Source organism: Coptis chinensis, chromosome 3 (genome assembly GCF_015680905.1).
Source record: "Coptis chinensis isolate HL-2020 chromosome 3, ASM1568090v1, whole genome shotgun sequence".
NCBI classification, from domain to species: Eukaryota; Viridiplantae; Streptophyta; class Magnoliopsida; order Ranunculales; family Ranunculaceae; genus Coptis; species Coptis chinensis.
In genome coordinates this window covers 15,180,929-15,182,564 of record NC_141458.1, presented here as the reverse complement: position 1 = coordinate 15,182,564, position 1,636 = coordinate 15,180,929, and the positions used below count along the sequence as shown (strand labels likewise).

At 36.1% G+C, this 1,636-nt stretch overlaps 1 protein-coding gene across 1 annotated transcript; it reads left to right on the top strand.

Annotated features, from left to right (window-relative positions):
* Positions 1–320: 320 nt before the first annotated feature.
* LOC147508157 (zinc finger protein 1-like) lies at positions 321–1,636 on the top strand. Its single transcript, XM_086600730.1, has one exon. The coding sequence runs from the start codon at positions 555–557 to the stop codon at positions 1,434–1,436; it is 882 nt and encodes a 293-aa protein (XP_086456856.1). The 5' UTR covers positions 321–554; the 3' UTR covers positions 1,437–1,636.

Genomic DNA, 1,636 nt, shown 5'->3' with positions numbered 1-1,636 from the left:
GAAATTGTGGGTTCGTGGGCTGCTTAATTCTGGAATTTGTCCTTATGAGTTACTAAAAAAAAATTGGTTTCTTTTACTGTTGCTTTGGCCTGAAATTGGTCCTCTAGATTATTTTCTTGATTTTTTTTTAAGGAGATTTTAAAACACTTTCCAAAGATATAAATGAAAATAAAAGATTGGCAGAATGGACCCCTTTTACTCTAGATGAAGATATATGTATCATGAAAATATTTAAAACACGTACATTTTGGTGTTCAACTGAGTTTCAACTTTCAATTAAATGTTGACAATACGTACAAGTGCAAGTTTCCCCTTTACAAATCCACTCCTTTCTTGTCCCTTACCAGTTCTTTGCTTATATATCTTTGATCTTTCTACGTTTTACCATTCTAAGACATTGTAACTGTAAAAGACTGTACATCCTTACTTTACTTATTTAGCAGATCTAATCATTTATTCCTTGTCAATAAATATATATTCACGGATTCACCTCAATAACCCAAGTTCAAATAACCACCAAGGAAGAGTTTGAAACTCCAAAACTTCATCTTCTAATGGATTCAAACAAGATAGAACCTTGTTTCTCCGAGTCTTCAAGCATCATCTCAATCTCAAATACTAATCCAACATGTGTAGAAGAGGAGAAACAACAAGAAGGAGAAGAACAACAAGCACAACAAGAAGAAGATGGACAAGAAAAGAAGCAAGAACAGGAAGGGGTCAAGCCCAGTCTGCTATTAGACCTAACTCTTTCTAGCAAAACCTCTGATAGTGTTTCAAAGTCTGAACTCAATCTGATTGATTGTTTCAACCTTGGTCCTTCTCAAAAGTCATTGGATGCTGTTAATGCTATAGAATCCGAGCCAAGAGTCTTTTCTTGCAACTTTTGCCAAAGGAAATTCTATAGCTCACAAGCATTAGGAGGTCATCAAAATGCACATAAGCGTGAAAGGACAATAGCAAAGAGAGGGCAGCGGTTGGGGGCAGCTGCGGCCGCTTTCGGATACAATTCACACCACCACCATCCTTACCATCACCAACAACATCTCCACAACCCTTATTCAAGCTTGGCTTCACTACCTCTTCATGGTTCATGTAATAGATCACTAGGTATTCAAGTTCACTCTATGATCCAAAAGCCATTTTTTGTACCATCTTCATCTAGTAATCCTTATCTTTATGGTCATCCCGGGTGGTCTAGGCCTCCTATTGAACCGCAACCTACAATTGGAAGGTTAGCAGCAATGGAAAAATATCGTAGTGGAATGAGTGTAGAACAACCATCAAGAAGTGGTGCTGCTAGGTTTGATACTGCAAGGAAATTAAGCCCAAATGATGAAGGAATTGGTGGTTATCGATGGGCGGCAACAGGAAGTAATCAACCAAAGAATAATCAAGACGAACTGCAAAAACTAGACTTGTCTCTTAAGCTATAAAGTCCTTCATAATTTTTCTGGATTATTTCTTGTTAGTTCTTTTCTCTCATTCTTCAATTCAGTATGGCTATTGTGTACATTGATGATAAAGAGAGGTATCAATTTTTTTTTTTTTTTGGTTGGTTAACTGGAAAGTATCAAGAATATATATTTGTAGATTTTAATTGGTTTTTATAAGTTCAAGTTTGATTATTGAGATA